This window comes from Nannospalax galili, unplaced genomic scaffold (genome assembly GCF_000622305.1).
Source record: "Nannospalax galili isolate Female #2095 unplaced genomic scaffold, S.galili_v1.0 scaffold305, whole genome shotgun sequence".
NCBI lineage: Eukaryota > Metazoa > Chordata > Mammalia > Rodentia > Spalacidae > Nannospalax > Nannospalax galili.
Window position 1 is genome coordinate 4,227,555 of NW_008356258.1, and position 21,996 is coordinate 4,249,550.

The window sequence follows — 21,996 nt, forward strand, 5'->3', positions numbered from 1 at the left end:
AAAAAGTTGAAATAATTCCATGCATCCTAGCAATCACACTCAAAAATCAACACTGGGCGAAGCCCTAGTCACTACATGAACTCATGGTGATTGAACAACACACTCCTAATTCAGTGAAAAGTAAAATACAACACAACACACCTCTGGGACACATTAAAAGCAGTCCTAAGAGGGAAGTTTATGGCTCTGAGTGCCTACATTAAAAAATTAGAGCCCAAATAAATGACCTAACACTGCAACTCAAGGCACTGGAAAGGCAAGAACAAATGAAACCCAAACCCAGCAGAAGAGAAGAAATAAAAAAAATCAGAACAGAAATTAATGAAATAGAAACAATACAAAGAATCAATGAATCTAAGAGCTGGTTCTTTGGAAACATCACAACAGGCATCAAATGAAAATCTATAATAAGAGAATACTTTATGAACATATGCTCTACTAAATTAAAAAATCTAAAAGAAATGGATGGATAACTAAAATTATTGGAACCACCAAAGTTAAACCAAGAAGAGATCAACAGTTTAAACACACCATAACATATAAGGAAATTGAAACAGTAATACAAAACCTCCCAACTGAAAAAAGCCCAGGCCCAGTTGGATTTACAGCATAATTTTAGTAGACATTTAAAGAAGACCTCCAACCAATACTACTTATATCATTCAAAAGGATAGAAACAGAGGGAGAACTCCCAAATTCCTTCTATGAAGCCAGCATCACCCTAATACCCAAACTGGGTAAAGACACAACCAAAAAGAAAACTATAGACCCATATCCTTAATGAACATAGATGCAAAAATTCTCAACAAAATACTTGCAAACCACATACAGACACACATCAAAAAGATCATTCACCATCATCAAGTAGGCTTTATCCCAGAGATGCAGGGATGGTTCAATATATGCAAGTCATTAAGCGTCATTTATCATATAAATGGACTTAAAGACAAAAACCATATTGTCATCTCAATAGATGCAGAAAAGGCTTTTGACAGAATTCAGCCTGCATTTTTGTTCAAAGTCCTAGAGGGAATTGGACTGGAGGGAACATGCCTCAACATAATTAAAGCTATATACAACAAACCCACAGCCAATATCGTTCTAAATGGAGAAAAACTGGAAGCATTGCCATTAAAATCAGGAACCAGACAAGGATGTCCACTATCTCCACTCCTTTTCAAGATAGTGCTTGAAACTTCCTAGGGCAATAAGACAGGAGAAGGAAATTAAAGGAGTACTAATTGGAAAAGAAGAGGTCAAACTATCACTTTTTGCAGATGATATGATACTATACCTGAGAGATCCCAAAAGTTCTACCAGAAATCTCCTAGAACTGATCAACGCTTTGTTATAGTGACAGGTTATAAAATCAATCTACAAAAATCAGTAGCCTTTGTATATACCAATAATAAGCAATTGGAGAAAGAATACAGGAAAATGCTCCCATTCACAATTGCTGCAAAAAAATTAAAATATCTTGGAATAAATCTGATGAAAGACACCAAAGATCTCTACAGTGAAAATTTTTAAGTCTTTAAAGAGATTGAGGAAGACACCAGGAGATGGAAGGACCTCCCGTGTTTATGGATTGGAAGAATTAATATTGTTAAAATGACCATCCTACCAAAAGCAATATATAGATTCAGTGCAATCACAATCAAAATTCCCATGACATACTTAACAGAATTAGAAAAATCCATCCTTAAATTCATATGGAGGCACAAAAGTCTCCGAATAGCCAGCGCAGCCCTGAGCACAAAGAGCAATACTGGGGGGATTATTATACCAGATCTCAAAGTATACTACAGAGTCATAGTCATAAAAACAGCATGGTACTGGTGCAGAAACAGACACATAGATCAATGGAACATCATAGAGGATCCAAACCTGAGTACACACAATTTCAGCCACCTGATGTTTGACACGGGCCAAGAACACACAATGGAGGAAAGACAGCATCTTCAACAACTGCTGCCAAACTGGATTTCCACCAATAGAAGAACGAAACTAGATTCTTATCTTCCGCCTTGCACAAAAGTCAACTCCAAATGGATCGAAGACCTCAATGTGAAATTGGAACCCCTAAAACTATTAGAGGAAAATATTGGCAGTAACTTACAAGATATAGGTGTAGGAAAGGATTTTCTAAATCAGAAGTTGCTCAGGAATTAAGGTCAGCAATCAACAAGTGGGACCTCGTTAAACTAAAAAGCTTCTGTACAGCAAAAGAAACAATAAAAAAAAGTGAAGAGAAAACCCATAGAATGGGAAGAAATCTTCACCAGTGACATCTAGAATAGATACAGAACTCAAAAAACAAAGAATTGAGAAACCAAATGACCCAATGAAAAGGTGGGCTAAAGATCCAAACAGAGAATTCTCAAAGGAAGAAATAAAGATGACTAAGAAACATCTCAAAAAGTAATCAACATCGTTAAAAATGCAAATTAAAACCATGCTAAGATATCACCCCAGTCAGACTAGCTAGGATCAAGAGAAGAAATGATACCAAATGCTGGTGGGATTGCAAACTTGTGTAGCCTCTATGGAAAACAGTGTGGAGAACTCTTAAAAAACTAAAAATGAACTTATCATATGACCCAGTTATATCACTTCTTGGCATATACCCAACAAACTCATCCTATTGTAGAGACACTTGAACAACAATGTTTGTTGCTGCTCTTTTCACAATAGCTAAGATGGATGCAACCTAAGTGTCCTTCAACTGATGAGTGGTTAACAAAAATGTGGTATATTTACACAAAGGAGTTCTATTCAGCAGTAAAGAAAGATGAAATAATGAAATTTGCAAGTAAATGGATAGATCTGGAAACTGTTATACTAAGTGAAGTAACACAGACTCAGAAAAACAAATGACATATGTTCTCCCTCATATGTGGCTCCTAGCACCAAATCCTTTTAAATTCCAGGTCCTTTTAATAAGATGATGCTATACAGCAGTCCCTTATGCATGAAATAACTACCATCATCACAACTTTGGCTGAACCTGATTGCTAAACATCATCACAGTTGAGCTTGTTGACGGTTGTGCTCATTCATTAAAGGAGTGCCAAGCAGGGTCACTGGACCCTCACCTGAGTATCTAGCCACTCTTCCCAGCCAACTAGTTCAGCCTTGGAAGACAAAAGAAAAATGAGGAGGAACCCAATAGAGGGATGGTTTTGGAAGCTTTTGTCAAGAAACTCCAAGGGACTCTCATATGAACATTTGAAAATTGCCCTGTTCTGACTTTTTCCTATTTCCCTGTCTAGAAACATAATGCTAATTACTTTTGCCTTTACTTCTTCACATCTCCTATTCATGATTCAAGGACTTTCTTTGTAGGCCTTACCAATGATCTCTAGATAGGCTGACTAGAATTCAGTAGATGAATTTGTACCAAAGGATATCTGGATAGAAATGCTTGACTAGGACTTATCATTTATGGCAGAATACATGAGGTCTAGTCCGGGGTGGTCGGGGGCATGGATGGGGAAGAGGGTCTAAATCTGATTAAGAAGTGTTATAGTAAATGTACAAAAGCTCAATAAAAATTATTTTGTCTCAGAAAAAAAAATCATGGATGGTTTGTTAGAAAAAATGTTTTATTTATCATTATATTTATTTTTTGTGCCTGAGTGTATTGCCTGCATGTATGTAAGTGCACCCCTGTCCTTCAGTGCTGGAGGTGGTCAGAAGCTATTGGATTTGCCGGCAGTTGTTAATGTGAGTGCTGGGAATTGGATCCTGGTCCTTTGCGAGAGTAGCCAGTGCTCTTAACTGCTGAGCCATCTCTCCAGCCCTTGGGGTAGGCTTTATGGGAATCTTTCAGACATTTAGAGCACAGAGGTGTGTTTGAAGCTCTCTGCATTGGCTAGGAGCCAAACACAAATATAACTTTCAATTAACACTTTAGTTACTTTCGAAAAGCTTTTCTAGTATCAGATCAACTTGTAAATGGTTTATTTGAGGCTTGCTTAAATATGTGCTTATTCTTCTGCAGCCGAATGGTACTAAAACCAAAATGTGCTAAAATAAAATTCAGGGCATGTGTTCTCAGAAGCATTGACCAGAGACCTGTAAATTCTACTGAGTTACATGCTTCATTTAAAATCTGATCTTAGTAAAGAATGAAAGTCACAGAAAGTGTGTGTGTGTGTGTGTGTGTCTGTAAGATTTTTCTACATTAAAAAATTAAGTTTTGGGGGACTGGAGAGGTAACTCAGTAGTTAAGAACATTGGCTCTTCCTGCAGAAGACCTGGGTTCGATTCCCAGCACCCACATAGCAACTAATAAGTGTCGACAACTCCAGTTCCAGGGAATCTGGCACCCTCTTCTGTACTCCTTGGGCATTGCATGGCACAGGTGCACTTACCTCCTTGCAGGCAATACACCCATACACATAAAATAAAAATAATAAAGTTTTTGATAGTGGTTAATTTATTGTTGATGTTTTCTCTATTGCTTGATATAGTATTGTCTACAAATCATCTAATACCTTTTTTAAAGGCTTTTATGTAGTTAGCCAAAGATTGCTAATCTTTTAAACAAAGATATAAACATTTTAGTGTATTTTTGGTAATTAGAGAAATAAGATCAGTTTCTTCTCTTTCTATAATATTTCCATCATACAGCTGATATTCAGTCTTGGGTGCATCCTTTAAACATTTTCTTCTAACTTTAAAAAAAATTTTATTTTTATGTGTATGTGTGGTGTATTGCCTGAATGTAGGTAAGTGTACCCTTGTCATGCAATGCCTGCAGAGGTCAGAAGAGGCTGTTGGATCCCTGGGACTGGAGTTAGAGACATACGGTGTTGGGATGCGAACCCAGGTCTTCTGCAAGAACAACCAGTGTTCTTAACCGCTGAGCCATCTCTCCAGCCCCTCATCCTTTAACAAACATTTAATGCATTTAACAAACATCCTAGCAAACATTTCATGCTAGGAAGCATGGTTTCAGTTAGAGAAAGGCAAATATTAGTTTGTATTACTGTCCTCCAGTAGGAATCTGATTAGATACATACAGTTTGTGGTATACTATTGTAAATGTTTCATTCAAAAGGAACAGTTTTATTGTTAGGCTCATCCTATCCCTGAGGCATCCTTTCTTCTCCTCACACCTTACTATACTCTGGAAATGATTTTCGTCAATTTTTTCAAACTTTGGTAGGGTTTGTGTCTGCCAATTTATTTTATAAATTTTTTTTCTTTTGGATTTGTGATCACCACTTTGAAGCTTGGTTATTAGAAAACTGGGTTTCCATTTGTGGCCAGTGGTTGGAGAAAGATAATCACTTATCCCCCTTGCTGTAGTCAGCTAGCTGGATTGGATTGTCTACACTTGGTTCTCCATTGCCTGTGGGTGAACCTTAGTCTGTGAGATGCAGGAGATGACGTGCTTTTAAGTGATCACTATGGTTTTAACTCAAAACATTCTTGATGGCTAGGAATACTTAAATGGTAGTTTTCGAATATGTGATATTTTGTACTTTGCATTGTATCTTGTGGTTGTGTAATGAACTTTTGTTTCTCCTCTCACTGTAGGAATAACTTGACTGTTATTGACATGGTTGGTGTAGAAGGATTTGGAGCACAAGAGCTACTGAAAGTGGGTGGAAGACTTCCTGGTACAGGAGGTTCGCTGCGATTTAAGGTGCCTGAGTCCACACTGATGGACTGTCGCCGACGTGAGTTCACATGCTTGGCACCTGTGACACAGTATTTTTCATTCATTTAGTAATATAGAGTTTTCTTGAATGATTGAAATAAAAACTGTAGAACTATTTAAAATATTACTCCTTATATAGATTAGATTGTGAGTTACATGTTTATAGGTATATTTTAAGTTATATTGACTTTTCAAACTCCCAATATAAAGTATGTTTTCATTTATTTCTAAAAGTTTGATATTGTATTTGAATGTTTTCTAGTAGCTGATTAAATAAAAGCACATACAGACTAGGGATGGTGGTACTTACCTGTAATCTCAGCACTTGGGAGGTAGAGGCAGGAGGATAAGAAGTCTAAAGGTCATCTTTGGCTATATAGCAAGTTTGAGACCAGCCTGGCATACACGAGAACCTGTCTCTTAGCTGGTCTCTGGTTCAATACAAATGGAAGTCGTAGGGTCACATGGAACAGGATACCTAGTGATAAGTCCAAAGTATTTGGCTCCAGAAAGAGTAAACTTTTAACCTTAGCATTTAATGATGAAAGCAGAATATTTAACTTAAGCATCTTTTTAAAGAAATATTTAGTATTTTTATTTTATGTGTATGTGTGTATTGCCTGCATATAGGTAAGTGCACCTGTGTCGTGCAGTGCCCACGGAAGACAGAAGAGGCTGCTGGTTCCCCTGGAACTGAAGTTACGGACAGTTGTTAGCCGCCATGTGGGTGCTGGGATTCAAACCTTGGTCTTCTGCAAGAACAGTCAGTGTTCTTAACTGCTGAACCATCTCTCCAGCCCCAAGCATCTTTTTTTTTTTTTTTAATTTATTGGGAATTTCACACATGCGTATAAGGTGTTTTGATCAAATCCACGTCCACTCCCTCCCCTCCAATTCCTCCCATATCTCCCCATCACTTTTTCCTGAAAAACTTCATGTACTCTTTCTTTTTTATTTTTTATGGGGCTTTTTGCTACTCTAACATTTCCCCCCTTCTGAAGAGTTAACTCTAAAATCTTTAGGGATTAGATAAGAGCTCCCAAATACTTTTGACATTTTTGGCCTTTGGAACAGAGTATGTTGGTTGCTAAGAGGCCCAAGGACATTTTGATTTTTAGCCAAGAAACTGGCTACTTTTCTTTGTGGTCTTTTTACCCTAACTGCCTAGCCAATTCCTACCTCCTGTTCTTAACACAACATCCCCTTGGGAGGTTACCCAAATTGCCAATAGGGAATTGGTACGCAGACTGCTCTGGCTTCTTCCATGCTGAACAGGGATGTAGGGTGAGGCAATTGGAGTACCCCTTTACTGGGTCTATCTAAAAGACTCCCATATTGCATGACTCTTAACTGTAGGGAGAAAAGAAAGTCCTTGACTGGTGCCTAGGAGATGTGAAGGAGAAGTAAAGGCAAGAGTAATTAGTATTACAAGCTCTAGACAGGGAACTAGAAAAAAGTCAAAACCGGGCAAATTTCAAATGTTCATATCAGAGTACACTGGAATTTCTTGACGAGAGCTTCCAAAAGCATACCTCCTTAATTTAAGCATCTTGACTACGTATTTGAATTGTTTCCTGGTTGTATAACAAAATCTAGAGATGATAGAATCAGAGATTATTCCAAAAAACAAGATAGAAACCACACTTTGAGGTTATGTTGAACTTTTTTTTTTTTACATATTTTAAATAATGTAAAGCACAGTTGATTTAATAAATTAAGCTTTGCAGCTTACAAAGTTTTTAAAGTTTTTGTTTCGTTTTTTTTTTTTTTTTAACAAAAAAAATCCCATGTTGTTCCTTACTAGAACTGAAAGACAAAAAGCAAATTTTATCCATTACGAAGAACTTCAAAGTTGAAAATATCGGACCTCTTCCTATAACTGTGGCATCCCTGAAAATCAATGGCTATAACTGCCAGGGTTATGGATTCGAAGTGTTAGATTGTCATCAGTTTTCCCTGAATCCAAACAAATCCCACGACATCAGTATCGTGTAAGTGCTGGCATGTAACTTCATTTCAATTTTGTGGTATGCTGTGGGGAAAACATTCCAATGGTAAGACATCTTCAGTTCTTATATAAATATTTGTTTTGTAGGCTTAAGTTTTGTTTCTGTTATGGTTATTTGTGATGAAAATTAAAAACAGTAAATATTCATAAAACAAGCCTCTTGTTCCTAGGTTTACTCCAGACTTCACTTCTTCCTGGGTCATCCGTGAGCTGACACTGGTCACTGCAGCAGACCTGGAATTCCACTTCACACTTAATGTGACCCTTCCTCATCACCTGTTGCCCTTATGTGCAGAGGTGGTTCCCGGACCCAGCTGGGAGGAGTCCTTTTGGAGGCTCACTGTCTTCTTTGTTGGGTAAACTCCCATTTTTTTTTTACTCTTCTCATACTGAGTAGTGAGGTTGTGCTGGAGTTACATGAAAATACAAACTGCCCAAGTATAGTGAAAGTGTAATAATGGAGTACGGCTTTTATTGCCTTGAGAACTCCTCATGTGGAGTGGACAAGGAAGCAGTGGGTTTGTAGTAAGATTAGAGGAAACTGACAGAGCTGAGGGACCTAAGCAAGGCACAGCTGTGCTCTGCATCCATGCATTGCTGTCGTGGTGGGAGAGCTGAGACCTGAGGGCTGGGTGGTCTTAGCTCAGCGCAGTGGCTATTTGACATTTTTAGACCACATTTTTTCCTTTAAAAGTACTTTATCTTGGAAGTATGTGTAAAGATTGAATTGTCATGTCAACTTTATAAATATGCACATTTTATTTATATTTAATTTATTATTTTTATTTTATGTGTATGAGTATATTGCCTGCATGTAAGTGAGTGCGCCCATGTCGTGCAATGCCTCAGAGGTCAGAAGAGGGTTTTGGATTCCCATGGAACTGGAGTTAAGGACAGTTCATAGCCTCCATGTGGGTGCTGGGAATCAAACCCAGGTCCTCTGCAAGAGCAGTCGGTGCCCTTAACCACTGAGCCATCTCTCCAGCCCAAATATGCAACTTTTTAAAAGCTTTGAGTTTTTTTTTTTTTTACCTTTAAGAAACATCAGAAATTATGATGTACATTTAATACAATTTAATATTATATCTGTTGCTGTTTTTCATTGCTCATTCGCCACCCTTCTGTAGTAAAGTCGGTCTTTTAGCTTCATTTTACCTTTTTTTTCTTGAGGCGATCTCACTGTGTTATCCAGAGTGGCCTCAGCCACCTGGGCTCAAGCACTCCTCTTGCCTCAGCCTCAATGAGTGGCTGGCACTGCGGGTGTGTGTGCCATTGTGACTGGCTTATAACGAGTCTTCTTGATGCCATTTAGAACCATATGTAATGAATGGCATTGCTTTCTTCTTCAGCTTGTCCCTGTTGGGTGTGATTTTAATAGCCTTCCAACAAGCACAGTACATTCTGATGGAATTCATGAAAACAAGACAGAGGCAGAATGCCAGCTCCTCTTCACAGCAGAATGGTGGTCCAGTGGATATAATCAGCTCCCATTCTCACAAGTAAGAGGCCTCTTTCTGTGTGATGGAGGGTAGGTGTTCTGGCCTTCGATACTGCTTATTTCTGATTTTATTTTAAGGTAATATAAAATTCTTTCCAAATTTATTTTTATAAAATTTTCCTGACTTTTGTGAATAACTGCAGTACTTTTCTTCTGAGGTAGTCTTTGTGTGAGGGTCTGATTCCTAGATATCCTTGATGGTAGAAAACTGAGGCTTAGGAGGAAGGAACTCCTTAGTGTACAGCACTCTTGCATGGGTGTGGAAAAAGAGAAGTGAGCTTTGGTTTAGTTTGCATTTATGCTAAATGACTTTCTTCTTGTATTCAGAAGTACTTGCAAGAACTTCCTCGACACATACTGCCCATCTGATAAAGGCAGAGGGAAAAGCTGCCTTCCAGTGGGTCCTCCCCTCAGCAGGATCCAGGCTGCTAAGAGGAGCCCAGCCACCTATGGTCATTCTCAGAAGAAGCATAAGTGCTCAGTCTACTACAGCAAACAAAAACCCAGTGCTCCTGCGGCTGGCAGCACCAGCACTACCACTGAGGAGAAGCAGACTTTGACCCTGGGAGGCTCCCTGTCTGCTGCCAAGGAGGATGTTTGCACTGATGTCCTGAGTGAGAACTGGGTCAGCCTCAAGTATGCCAGTGGCATGAATGTCAACCTGCCGAAGAATTTAACCCTTCCCAAAAACGTGCTGAATAAAGAGGAAAACGCGATGAAAAACACAGTTGTCAGTAATACTTCTTCAGAATGTAGTATGAAGGAGGGAATACAAACATGTATGTTTCCTAAGGAAACTGACGTGAAAACTTCAGAAAGCATGGCTGAGCTCAAGGACCAGGAGCTCTGTCCGCAGAAGACTTCTAAGAAGCTCTCTGAAAATCCTTTGCCGAAAACCCCACCTCAGTACCACCAGTCAGACTTGCTAGAAGTTTCCAGGAAACATAATGGTAATCTTGTGCCCCCTGGTGGTGGTTCTCTTTTTGTCACGGGTCTGTTCCGCCTATAACCTTTAAGGCAGTGTCTGACTTTCCTCTTTCCTCTCCTCTCCTCTCCTCTCCTCTCCTCCCCTCCCCTCCTCTCTCTCTCTCTCCTCCCCTTTCTTGAGACACATTCTTATATTATAGTCCAGTCTGGTCTTGAACTTGGAGCAGAACTCCAGCCTCAGCCTCCCAAGTGCTGGCATTACAGGGGAAGGTACCATGCTCAGCTGTGACATTCAGTTTAATTGTAGGTGCCAAGTACTTGAGTTTAGGCACATAGTTTAAGCAAAGGTATAAATATCAAAATATAAAATGTGGAATTTTAAGACAAGGCACCCATTTTTTTCTTTCTTTTTTTTTGAATGCTATGGCTAAGAAGTTCAGGTTTTAGAACATAAGTTTAGAGGAATGTCAGTGTCATACTTTATTGCTGGGAGAATACTAACACCTTTTCTGACTGTGCGTTCTCAGCTTCAGGCTATTTGTAAGAATCAGTCACCCTTGTAGTGTTTGGGACTGAACAGAACTTCACCAGCTTCTTTAACAACTACCAGCCTTGCATGTCCCCAGGCATTACTTTTTTTATGACATCTCTTGATTTTAAAAAGACAGATGTTGTCATGTAGCAAATGCAGTTCCTGGAAATATACAGACAACGAAACTAGAAAAATGCTTACAGAGAAAACTGACAGTGTGCTGATGCCTGCAGCCTCTGATAGAAGGGTCTGCTCCCTTCGCTCCTCTATCCTTTTTCTCCATCTGACCAGTTTACTATATTAGCACATCCCTGTATCTGTTGGAAAAACTCAGGTGCCTTTACTCTTTAAAATTTTTTAAAATTTTTATTTGTATATTCCCTGCATGTATGTGAGTGCACCCATGTTGTGCACTGCCTGTGGAGGTCAGATGAGGGTGTTGGATTCCCTTGGAACTGGAGTTACAGACAGTTGTTAGCTGCCATGTGGGTACTGGGCATTGAACACAGGTCCTCTGCAAGAGCAGCCAGTGCTCTTAACTGCTGAGCCATGTGTCCAGCCCAGTTGCCTTTAATCTTAATTGAAACATTTAACTACAAGTACCTGTTGGCCAGCTTCATGTGACTGCACTAAAGATTCTGAAACAATGAATTTATAAAGGGAAATTTATTGAGCTCAGGGATCTGGAGGTTCTAGTCCATAATCAGGTGCCCTATTGTTTTGGGTTTCTGGCTGTCAAGTAGAAAGTATGTATCAGAAAAGAGAGGCAAGTGTTGGGGTAAGAGACTTAAGGTCTCATGACCCCTTTCCAGGGTACCCCAAAATGACCTGAGGACCTCCATGAGCCTGTCACCTTGAGCTTCTCTGCTCCTCCTGACAGTGCCACCTGGGGACCAAGGCACATATTCACATTGTAATAATCACTTCATTGCTTGCTACTTGATGGTGAAGGGAAGGTAGAGAAGGGCTTTAGACTCGTTCTAAAGAGCTTTATGCATTTGATGGAAACCTCAAATTGAATTCTCAATATTCTATAAAGAATATTTATAATTTAAAAGATACTTGGAATTCTCTGAGGTACTTTGGGTAGCTGCGCATGTTTTCCTGGTGTTTAAAGTGACATGTTTTCGGGGTTGACCCTGTGCTGGGTGTCTCCTCATCCACTGTGAGTATGCCCCAGACAATATAGTAACCAGGTCTTTAAGTCAAACCAGGTACTTGGTACTCGTCTGCAAAACTTTATGATAGGCTGTTGGGTGCCTGCTACTCTTTCTCTTAACTTGCCCTGTCTCAGGTCTAGACTGCAGAACACCTGTGAAAGTGGAATTAGGGAATAAGTCCTGTGGACTTTGTCTTTGTTTTATTAGGCATTTAGACCTGAGCACAGTCTGTGACTTAGGCTGACCTAACTTGCCATGAACTCTTTAAGATAAAGTCGTTTGGGGGAAATCACTCTCCCCCTACCCCCCAGGTGTTGCTTCTGTGACTTCTTGTGCCAGGCTGTCTGGATGGACATGCCTGCAGAGTGCTATACTTGGTGGGTAGGTAGCTGGGAGGGATTTTGTCAAATCACGAAGTGGTTGAAATGTAGAGGTATGGATCCGAAGTGCAATACCAGAGTGGGTCAAAGGATCTGAATTTGTGCTTTCAGATCCTCTGATTCTTAATGTTTAGTGTCAGTAGTTTAACAATTACCACACTTAAGAACTCTTGTAGGTAGGAGTAAATTCAGTGCGAAAGTGCATATGTAGAAGGTTTGCTTCTCTTGTTAAAAGTGGTAAGCCCACCCAGAATCCTTCCTGTGCAGATACCTGGTGTACTTGGGATTTTTTGGGAAACAAATTGAACACTACACAGTTTTTTTCAAAGCAATTTGCAGCATGTGAATTGATACTGTGGTGATTGTGCAGAGCGTGTAAAAGGTGATGGGGGAGCTTTGGCTTTCTGCTTTGCTCAGAGGGTCCTGAATTTTCTACAGCGTTACTATGTTGCCAGGGGACTTCTAATGAGGGTCTATTCATGACATAGATAGATGGCCCTCTGTACCTGTGGACTCTGTACCTGTGGGTTTAACCAACCAGGGGTAGAAAATAATCCCAAAATAAGAAAGTTGCACCTGTGCTGAACATATATAGACTGTTGTCATGCCTTCCCAAGCAGTACTGAAAGGCTGCTGTTGACATGGTACTTTTATTAGGTACCATAAGCTTTCTAGAGATTACTTAAGAACATGTGAGGATACATAAGTAGTTATATGTAAATGTTATGTCATTTTATAAGAGGATTGCGTACACATGGGGTTTGCTATTGGGAGGGCCTAGAACCATCCCCATGGATACTGAAGGATGGTTGTACTTGTTGTTTCCCCCGTGTTCCTCCAGAAGACCATCAGAGGTGTTTGAAAGTGAACAAGTGGCCCGCCATCAGTTTACAATGTAAACTAGTTTTAAAGGATTGAAGTGTAAAACATAAGAAGGAATGGAAGTATAGGGTGTGATAATAGTAATTTGAAGTACAGATTTGTAATTTCGTAATAGTAGTAGTAGTAGTAGTAGTAGTAGTAGTAGTAGTAGTAGTAGTGGCTTGAGTTCTTCTGTCAAACACTGGAGGAAAGCATGCAAAGCAGTACTGTGCTGCTGGCAGTGGACAGGCATCCATCAGTGAGAGAAGCATAACACAGTGCAGAATCTTCCCAGAAGCCCTGGGAACCTTAATCTTCTGAGTTTTCACTTTCAACCTTGAGACGTATTTATTTTGAAAAGTATCAGACTTTGAAAAGTGTGCCTTTCCTTCCTAGTTTGCTTTCTAGCATCTGAAAGCACAAGTTCTGGTCTTAGAACTGGGCTCAGCTCATCTGATGATTAAGGGCCCTTCATCCACTCACACTGTCCTGCACGGTTCAGCAGAGTTGGGAAGTTTACTTCCTGGTTAAGACCTGCTTGTGTATCAGTTCTCCCAGCATATATGAATGCTCTGTAGAAATGGTTCTAGTGATAAAATTGCTGATGGGGGAGAGGCAGGGAGGGTCCTTTCTTTTAAGGGAACTATAAGTGATTTTCCTAATCCACCAGAACTACCACCCCCTCAACCCCCAGAACCCTGCCACAGGAAGAACTGGAAGAACTGCACTTCTCATTCAAGGCAGTTTTCTCCTGGGTATCACTGTGAGAACAACATGTTCTAGGGTGGATGTTAATGGCTCTGACTTTGTACGTCTGGTTGTTAAGGAACAGAGAATATTTTATGAATAACAGAAAGTCTGTCTTCTTCCCTGAGCCCTTCCCCTACTTCCTTCTGTGGTGCCTGCCATACATCATAAATTAAAATGTCCAGTAGAAGTGAAGTCTGTGGACAGATTCTTCAGGGCTGTTTTCTTATATTTGTTTTTCAGTGTCAGCCGTCGAACTTCTGTGTTGTATGCATTGTGTGCATATGTGTTGAGTGGGTGTGCTCACCCCCTATGGGAACATGTGGAGGCCAGAGCTTAACTTCTGGGTGTTTCTTCAATTGCTTCTCCACCCCCCCACCCCCTCGCTTCTTGAGACAAGATCTCTCACTGGCCACAGCTCCCTATTTTGGCTAGGCTGGGTGGGCTGAGTTTGTTTTTCCCATCTGTATCTGCTCCCAAGCATTGGGATTGCAGAGACAGGCCTCCATGGCCAGCTTTTATGTAGTGCTGGAGACTTGAACTCAGGTCCTCATGCTTGCACAATAAACACTTTACCGCTGAACCATCACCCCAGCCACTGCTCTTCTGTTATTAACTTTGCTACAAGCACACACTCCATAGGGTCACAGGAAAGTTACATGTTTAATAGGATGACATTAAATGGATTGGCTCCTTTTCAGAAATCAGGTTAAGTCATAGTTGCATGATATGTGTATAACTTTCAGCTAACCAAATAAGAGGATGTTTACTTGCCTCAAATGAATTTCATTTGTAGCATCACAGTCAGAGGGGATTTGTCCTCTTCTCATTCCACAGGTCAGGAGCCTTGTCCATTCCAGTCCCCCTTCCAATCAGGTATCCCTCCTGCCAGCATCTATGGCCTGCTCTACTAGGTCACCTACAGGATTTTGAGTTAAGGGAAAAAGAGGAGCTGCTGTTATTTCTAATTAGGAAATTGAGGTGGTCACCATGAGACTGAAGTTGCTTTGTTTTTATTGTAAAGTAAGGGAAGAAGTTCACTTATGAAATCATTTACAAGAGAAGTGGGAAAAAATACTAGGGCTTGGGAATGTAGCTCAGCAGTAGAGAACTTGCCTCCATGTATGGGTCCTTATGTTCCATCCATCACTCCTTAGGCCCCTCAATGGAAAAAACAAGCTTTCAGAGATAGTACCTGCCAGTACCCACTGCCATGGGGTTCACAGACTTCATTCCTCAGCCTGTGGGCACTGGACAGTACTAGAGGGGAGGGGCCTCCCTGAGCACATCCTTTGGTGAGATGTCTTATGTACTAGTATCATCTTCATAGCTGCCTTGCAGGGTGCAGGGAAGAAGCTGCTGTGTTCTTACTAGAAGGAAATAGGGACACTGGTACTTAAGAGACATATTCTGATGATAAAAGTCATCTGTGGCAGAGTCATCATGGAACCCAAGTCCCTATCCTTCTCTTTCCTCCCAGCCAAAACAAAAAGTGACAAAATGTACACAGCATAAAGTTTGCTACTATTTTAACCTTTTAATTATATGATTTGGTGGCATTGAGTGTACTCACATTCTTGGCAACCATCATCACTGTCCATGTCAGGACATTGTCATCAACCCAAACAGCAATTCTGTGCCTACTGAGAATAATACCCCTTACTTCTTCCCCAGCCCCGAGAAACCATACTTTTTAATCTCTTGAGTGTGACCATATTAGGTCCCTCACACAACATTGTCCTTTTTTTGCTTGACTTCTTTTGCTTAGCATAATGTCTTCAACATTCCTCTGGGTAGTAGGTTGTAATGGGAATTTTCATCCTATTTTTAGAAACCATTTTAACCATTCTAAGTACACAGTTCTGTAGTGAGCACGTGGACATTATGCAGTGAGTCAGCTGAGTGCTGTTCCACTGTGTGCCTGTATTGATTCTGCTTTCCCTCATCCATCAGTGGACATTCAGGTTGTTTCTACTTTTGGGGGGCTTGTTGTGGATAATGATGCTGCAGTAGATACTGGTGCCCCACTGCTGCCTTTTTTCTTTGGTATCTTTTAAAGATTATAGAACTTTTAAATAAGCGTATTTTCACCTGGAAATAAAATGAATTTCTGGAGAATTGTGGATATAAAAAATAAGCTTTATGCTTAAATCTCATTAAACCAATGAAGTTGTTTGATATAGGGAAAATATTTAAGCATGGGGAATATGAATGGGAAAAATGACTAGAAATTGAATTGTTTTTATTTATTCAAGGAAATAGCCAGCAAGTGCCTATCAAGAATGAAGTGAATGACAGTTGTGAAACCTTGAAAAGGGTTGACACAAAGTCATCTTCAGAAAAGAGGAGTCACAAAGCAGCTAAAGAAGACGTGTGTCCTGAGAAACAGGACACACCTTCAGTGGAGGTCTGTATGCCTTTTCTCTTTCCTGTTAAAAAGAATCTAGAGTACAAATAGCTGTGGTAAACAGTTGTCTTTTCTCTGTGTATTTTATCAGAAGTTTGAGATGTTTGTTCAGAAAGTTTTATCTTACATGTGATAGTAAAATTATTTTTAGTGAAACCAGATAGCTTGTATTCTCTGGGGAAACTAATCTTAAGCAAATGGGTTGATTTCTAGTAACAGTGGTAGAGCAGAACCAGACCAGGGCAGAATCTCTTTTATGTCTTTATTACTGACACCCATTTTTCAAAGCAGTCTTGATGAATTGCTTATCTTGTCCTGTTTCTGTTATCATCTTTAAAATATCAGAAAACGTGTTATTGATACAATGAAAAAAATTTTTTGTAATGAGGGAAGAGCTCAATTTGCTGATCAAAATGGCCCACTGTGTGTGCCAGGAAAATAATAACTGACGTAATAACAGTCATAGGCACAGCACAGTTTAATTACTACTAAGTAATTAAACAAAGCATAAAGAGTTGGTGAGAACATGGAGAACAAGAAACACAGACTTAAGCTTGCTTTAGACGTCTCCATTGAAACATCTAATGTCAGAAAACACTGGTGCAGTGTCATTAAGAGAATGAAAATGTGAACCAAGAATAGGTAGTGTCCAACCAAGTTGACACTCAAGTACAGAGACAACAGGGAGATATCTTTAAGTGAAAACGAACTCATGAACTTGTTTTGAGAAAATGGAGTTAATGAAAATCAGCCAAACTAGAAGTAAAAATTAAGATGCAGGAGTCACAGAGCCATGCTAAAGTTCTATTAGTGACTTAGACTTAACACTTAGCAATTATAACCCAAAACAAAAACCCAACAGATCAATAATATTAAAACGTGAACAAAGTAAGGTATAGTAATAGCTTGAAAACATAAGAGGTTAGGTAAAAATAAATTTTAACTGTGGTGGTTCTTGATGGAGACTCCATAATATGTAAAAGTAAAGCATGTAGTCTAAAAGGGTGATAAATCTTAAAGTATGTTTTGCAGTCTTTGTATATCTGTGTTTGTGTGGTACGGGGGATCAAACCAGAATCTGTGTATTCAAAGGAAGCACTATGCCACTAAGCCACCTTACCCCATCCCCCCATGTACTGTCTTATCTCAACCTTAGAGATTTCCTAAATTAATATATCAGGTGGAAAAAAAATACTTGAAATTTGGCAGTTCTTTTGATTCTGCTTTGGTTTCCTTTTTAAAAAAATAAATACTCAAGGCCTAAAAACCACATCAGTGACCAGCACAGCAAACAACATTGGTGCAGTAGTGGCACTTTTATCTTGGGGGTAATCAACAGCTACCTTATATGGACTTAAAATCCACTCAATGGGAACAAACTCACGTGTGGTACTATAAACCTAGCCAAATACACATAGCTGGAGAGGTCAGATCTTAGAGAAAACTCCAAGGCTGTCACATCCCTAGCAAATGTAATATGGATCCTTAAATCTATGGACAAGTATCTCAGTCACCACCCATCAAAGAAGCTTCTTCGAGAGACAGAGATAGTTACAGAGTTCCACAACTGGTCACACACAGAGATTGTCTGTGAATTGCCCAAATCTAAGTGACACATCTAGGATGCAATCTCTACACCTAAGCTTCACAGAACATAGAACAAGGGATGAAGAGATCACTAATGCATCTTTCAATTCTCATTAATGAATCTCCCTCATGTAACAGGGCCAGGAAAGCAAAAGGCCACAGATGGCCAAAACAAAGAGGGTAAGAATCTACAGAGCCTGGGTCCTTGGACAGGACTCCTATAGTAAAATCCACCCACCTAGGACTTAGGGATCATTGCAGAAGAGGGAGTGGAAAGATTGTAAGAGTCAGGGAGGAGGTGCATGACCATAAGGAAATACTCCTACAGGCTTCTAGGACTTTTCTCTTATGAACCTACAGCAATGGTGTCAGCATATACAAGACCCAGGCAAACTAAGCAGACAAAAATCCAGCACAGAACTTTGGAAATGAACATCAGGCCCCAATCTTAGTCTAAAAATTATTGGCAGCTGAATACTGCTGGGTGAGAATGAGCTGATCTTCTTAAAGGAAGGGACTCTAGATAGACTGACTAGATCCCAGTGGATGAACTTGCATGGAGGGACGTTTGGGGACACTGCTTGATATGATAGTCCTTAAACACAAATGACAGAAAGTATGAATTCCAGTGGGGGAAGGGAGACTGTGGGAGGGAGCCAAAAGGGAAGGGGGTATAAAGATGATTTTATATATGAAATACACAAAAATTCAATAAAAATTCATTAATTAATATAAAATTGAGCTTTAAATTTTTACTTAAAAAGTAGTACATGACCTTAGTGTCATAAATAGTCCCATCACCTGTCCTGTCACCCTTAACATGTATGTAGGTTCAATGAGAAATATTCAGAAAGAAGGTTCATGCAATAGTCAGTATATGGCCCTGGTTATTTCTGAGTGGTGGCATTTTAGGTGATTTCTTTCTTCTTTATATTCCTCTATTTTCCTTAAACTTGATAATGAACATGACTCTTTTGTTTAAATTAAGCAGAATAAAATAAGTATGCCATAGGCATTCCAAGGTAGGACTTTGTAGTGGATTGGGAAAGGTGCAAGATATCTGCTTGTACTCAAGCATCAAGATTAATATTAGGTTTCAGGGCCCTGAAAAACCCTGAGGAGTCCGATTGTACACGGTAGCACACAGAAAGGCAGAAGAGGAAAGGTGGGCAGTGGGCACTGCAGAGCCCCTAGGGAGGAACCATCAAGCCATACAGTTAAGAACAGGCAGGGAGGGTAGGGAGAGAGGTCATCACCAAGGGCATTAATGGAAGAGAAGGATCTTAGGCCTTCCAGATTGGAGCACCCTTGAATACTAATTGAAAGTTTTGAATTGATATGGGCATGGACTTGGGCTTGTAATACTAGTACTCAGGAAGTTAAGGCAGATGAATCATGAATTCAAGGCCAGCCTAGGCTACGTAGTCAGGCCCTGTTTCGAAAAATAAAACGTTCAGACTTTATTGTCTGGTGAATGAACATAACCAACAGGAGGAAGGTGGTCTTCAGAGGTCTGGAGCTTGATTGCCTGCTACAGAATTCCAGAATCAGAGCTTCTGTAATGAGCCAGCCAGGAGCTGATGAAGGGTTGGGTTATCCCTGGGAAGTCAGCCTGGCTTTCTCCACAGCATCAGCAGGGAGAGGGTATAGCCTGAATTTGAATGCTGGGCAGTGTGGTGGTGTACATGTGTCAGAGGAACCAAGAGCTAGATCCAAAGAGGATATACTTTCATAGGCAGAAGTCATGTCAGTACATTTGGGATAGGGAATTAGTGAAATTAGGTGCTGACTATACCAACTCCTGACTGGCTTGTTACAGAAGGTTTGATTCTGAAATTCCATTATATGCAATCACTCTCCAGTTCTCTGAAGGCCACCTTCCTCCTGTCAATTATGTTCATTCACCAGACAATAAAGTCTAAACTTGTTAATTTTCAAAACAGGGCCTCACTTTGTAGTCTAGTAGAGCCTTGAATTCATAATTCACCTGCCTTCACTTCCTGAATAATGGTATTACAGACCCATGCCCATATCAGGTTGAAACTTCTAATCAGTATTCAAGTGTGTTCCCAATCTGGAGGGCCCAAGATTCTGGCATCTTTTTGATTGGGCCTTTGGAGACTTGCCTGTTGCCTGCAGTGACATAGGAGTCCATGCTGAGATTGTGCTGGGAGACCCTGGATCTGATGACTCCAGGGCTCCTTCAGCATGGCCCTGAGAAACAGGTACTGCTGCTGGCACCCAGTGCCACACGTGGGTGTAATAACCCCCTCTAGTTCTGCCTCCATCCCCAAAGTCTTCCCTGCACCCTGGGCGGATGAGCCCTATGCACATGCGCCTTCTCTTATGAGGGTTTCCTTACTTTGTTTTTTTCTTTTTTAACGTGTATGAGTGCATTACCTGCATGTGTGTAAGTGCACCTGTATCGTACAATGCCCATGGAGGTCAGAAAAGGGCATCAGATCCCCTGGAACTGGAGTTATGGACAGTTGTTGGCTGACATGTGGGTGCTGGGAATTGAACCCAGGGTCTCTGCAAGAGCAGCTAGTGCTCCTGACCACAGAACCATCTCCCCAGCCCTTGCTTCGTTATTTTCTTCCATGCATCTTCACTATTAGATCTACGAAGGCTCAGGTAATACCTTCTATCCCTATCCCTGGAGCTCAAACAGTCCTTGACAAAGTCCTATGGTTATACACCGCCTCCCTCTGGAGGTCTGTGTGATTGTTAAAGCCATCTGCACCTAATGGTGACAGCTGGCTCAGTACCTAGAGGGTTGGGGTTGTCCCCTTGGTTGCCAGGTAGATATTCTGGTGCTACCTTGTGGCCATCCTTGGTCATTTCCTCAGTGTTTCTGTGACTTACTGGTTTTGTGGCGTTCTTTGTGGGGATGGCACTCTCCAGTGCATGTTCCTTTGTAGCAAGTCTTTCTCAGTAATCACATTCCAAGTGCAGTGCTCAGTGTTTATTCTTCTTGTACATTCTTAGGACCTAACTTTGTTGCTTAGAAAATTGTATAAACCTGTCTATAGTACACAGAGAATGTTCCTCTAGATGTATTGGCAAGGAAGATTGAAGCCCAGGTTTGGTCATAGACTAAATTTTAACTAGCTCTGGCCTTTTCTTTTTAAAAACTTTATGTGTATGAGGATTTTGCCTGCGTGGATATAAGTGCAACAGTGCTATGCAATGCCTGTCGACACCCTAAGAGGGCATCAGATTCCCTGGAACTGGAGTTAGAGATGGTTATTAGCTACCATGTTGGGTGCTGGGAGCTCTTCCTGGGTCCTTTTCAGGAGCAACCCATTGCTCTTAACTTCTTAACCATCTTTCCAACTTCCTTTTATTTTCTTTGAAACATTTTTTTCTTAGAAAAGTAATTCATGATTATTAGAGAAGAGTAAAGGAGGGGAAAGACATCATTCAAAATGAGCCACTGTAATGATTTTATGTAATCTCTTTTGTATGCAAATTTTAAAGAACTTTATTATTATAAAATAGTTAAGAGAATACTATCATTATTCATATGTATAATTTTATAATTCTAATTTTCTCTTGTGATTGAAAATTAAATGTGAAACTATATATTAGCAGTGATAGAACATTCTATCATTTTTAACAGTTCCACTATTGAAACCATCCTCCTGCAGGTAGACCTGAAAGCTGTTTCTACTTTTCACTTTCATAAATAACTTTGTGATGGCTATCTTTCTTTGTTCCTGACTTTTGACTATATTCCTGATTCATGCTCCTTAATGATGTCAGGAAACAAGATCAAAGGGTGCATGAAGTATCTTCCCCCAGGTTCCTTTCACATGCTGCCGGGTTGTTTTCCAGGAAGTTGTTTCCGGATGACATTCACGTGTATGGGATGAGTGTGCTGGTCGCATCCTCTCACGCAGCATTATTTTTGCAGACTCTTTTGTTGTTGACTTCAAGGCCTCCTGCATGTTAAGTATGTGCCCTACCATCGAGTGACACCTTTAGGGCCTTGTTAGCAGAACCTTGGATGTGAAATAGATAAATAATTGTGTAGATGAAAAATCATGGTTTGAGGGGAGGTGGTTTGAGGGTTTGTTGTTTCTTTTCTTTGTTGTCTTGGGGTTTTGGGGGATTCAGGAAAAATGTGGAATCTTTTTTTTTTTTTTTAGATTTTATTTTTATTTTACTGTGTATGAGTGTTTTGCCTACGTGTATGTAAATACACTATATGAGTGC

General features: G+C 40.2%; 1 protein-coding gene across 9 annotated transcripts in view; it reads left to right on the forward strand.

The window, feature by feature from the left end:
* Tmem131l (transmembrane 131 like) overlaps positions 1-21,996 on the forward strand; it is a 186,733-nt gene that overhangs the window by 142,487 nt on the left and 22,250 nt on the right. For all 9 annotated transcript variants that reach the window (XM_017803530.1, XM_008854277.2, XM_017803531.1 and 6 more), the window contains exons 21-26: positions 5,548-5,690; positions 7,476-7,662; positions 7,850-8,035; positions 9,029-9,178; positions 9,505-10,127; positions 16,040-16,191. In XM_017803530.1, the coding sequence (XP_017659019.1) occupies positions 5,548-5,690; positions 7,476-7,662; positions 7,850-8,035; positions 9,029-9,178; positions 9,505-10,127; positions 16,040-16,191 (1,441 nt within the window). The remainder of the gene's footprint in view (positions 1-5,547; positions 5,691-7,475; positions 7,663-7,849; positions 8,036-9,028; positions 9,179-9,504; positions 10,128-16,039; positions 16,192-21,996) is intronic.